The sequence below is a fragment of the Octopus bimaculoides genome, chromosome 29, assembly GCF_001194135.2.
Source record: "Octopus bimaculoides isolate UCB-OBI-ISO-001 chromosome 29, ASM119413v2, whole genome shotgun sequence".
Taxonomy (NCBI): domain Eukaryota; kingdom Metazoa; phylum Mollusca; class Cephalopoda; order Octopoda; family Octopodidae; genus Octopus; species Octopus bimaculoides.
The window spans coordinates 8123874-8125484 of NC_069009.1; the positions used below are offsets into that span (position 1 = coordinate 8123874).

The 1611-nt window shown below is 35.4% G+C and overlaps 1 protein-coding gene across 1 annotated transcript in view; it reads left to right on the top strand.

The window, feature by feature from the left end:
• Window positions 1-1611, top strand: part of LOC106872354 (myosin heavy chain, striated muscle) — a 99292-nt gene that overhangs the window by 40793 nt on the left and 56888 nt on the right. The window contains 2 exon segments of the mRNA XM_014919319.2: window positions 397-495; window positions 1386-1489. Of these exon segments, the coding sequence (XP_014774805.1) occupies window positions 397-495; window positions 1386-1489 (203 nt within the window).

Sequence of the window (1611 nt, forward strand, 5' to 3'; positions counted from 1 at the left end):
TATATATATATATATATATATATATATTAATATTTAGCAGAAGTAATGGAGTAAGCCAGGGCCAAGCATTTTGTGCATTGACACTTATTGATACATGAAACTCTCAGATCTTGAGTCACTCTGTTACTTCTGCAAAATATTAATAAACGGATGCATATACTCATATTTTGAGTTCTATTTCCTCTGTTTGCATAGACATACCTGTGTGTGTGTGTGTGTGTATACATAAATATATATACATATATACACACACACACATGCACATATGTTTATATATAAACACACATACATATATACAATGTATCTCTCCCTCTCACTCTCTCTCTCTCTCTCACTGTCATCATCATCATCATCTGACGTCCATTTTTCCAAGCTTTATAATTCTATCTTTTACAGACCTTTTGGAAAAATCTCGTGTCACCTTCCAACAAACTGTTGAGAGGAACTACCATATTTTCTATCAGCTCCTTACACCTACCTTCCCAGATGTCATTGGTAAGTGACTCTATTTGTTGTATGAACTCCTAGGTACCTTGGTAGTAATGGTTATCATACATATTGTTGTCTAACACTGAATCAGCTTTCACCATCCAACAGAACCAACATTATATTCTAGTCAATACTGTTATATCTATTTTTCAAAATGGGCCAGAATCTAATCTACACTCTGGTTCTGTTACCGTTCTTTCAACAGTCAAAATTGCTTGAAAGAAAAGCATTCATGTGTTTGAGTCAACTTGTAGCTAGCCCTGTGTTTCATCCATTTAGAAATGACTTGGTACTTCCATTTTTTTGTTGATAACTATTTTGTTTCTGTATCAATATCATTAAAATAGGTGTGCAAAATGCACTGCTTTCTGTTTCTTGTACATCCAATAGATTAAAGAACACATGACACTAACCCTGGATGGTGTTTTAGAGATTATAAACCTGAGATTGACTCTAGATGATGTTTTTAGTATTCATAAACATGAGATGAGCCTGGATGATGTTTTAGTGTTGGCCTCCTGTATGACAAAAGAGCAGAATTAGATTAAGAAATTCAAATAACTTGTTCTGGGTGATTTTAATTCATATGAAAGTGGGAAGAGATTACTAAACATGGAGCCATACTTTAAGTCCATTTGAAAGGGGAAATTTCGATCACAACTAAGGACCTCTGCTCAAAATATGTATGATCTGGCTGTAACAAACATTTTCTCCTAGCTTTCAAAAATTGTGGTTTTATAGTTATGCCATCCATACACAAAATGACAGGAACAAGATTGTTATAGAGTCGCTAGTACTAGAAACTATAGTTCCCAAGCAAATTTCTTGATAGCCCAGCCCCATCTACTTGCAATAAATACCAAACTTTATCCATCTTCTTTTGTGTACTTCCACAGAAAAGATGTTGTGTGCCCAAGACCCCGGTCTTTACAGTTTCATCAACCAGGGTACTCTCACTGTTGATGGTATTGATGATGATGCTGAAATGATGCTCACTGATGTAAGTTGGTCTCTTTTCTTTTGTTTCCATTCCAAATTTCATATCACAGAACCCTTTACTTATCATACAAACCTTTTTCTCTCTCCCTCCCTCTCTCTCTCCCTCCCTCTCTCTCTCACCAC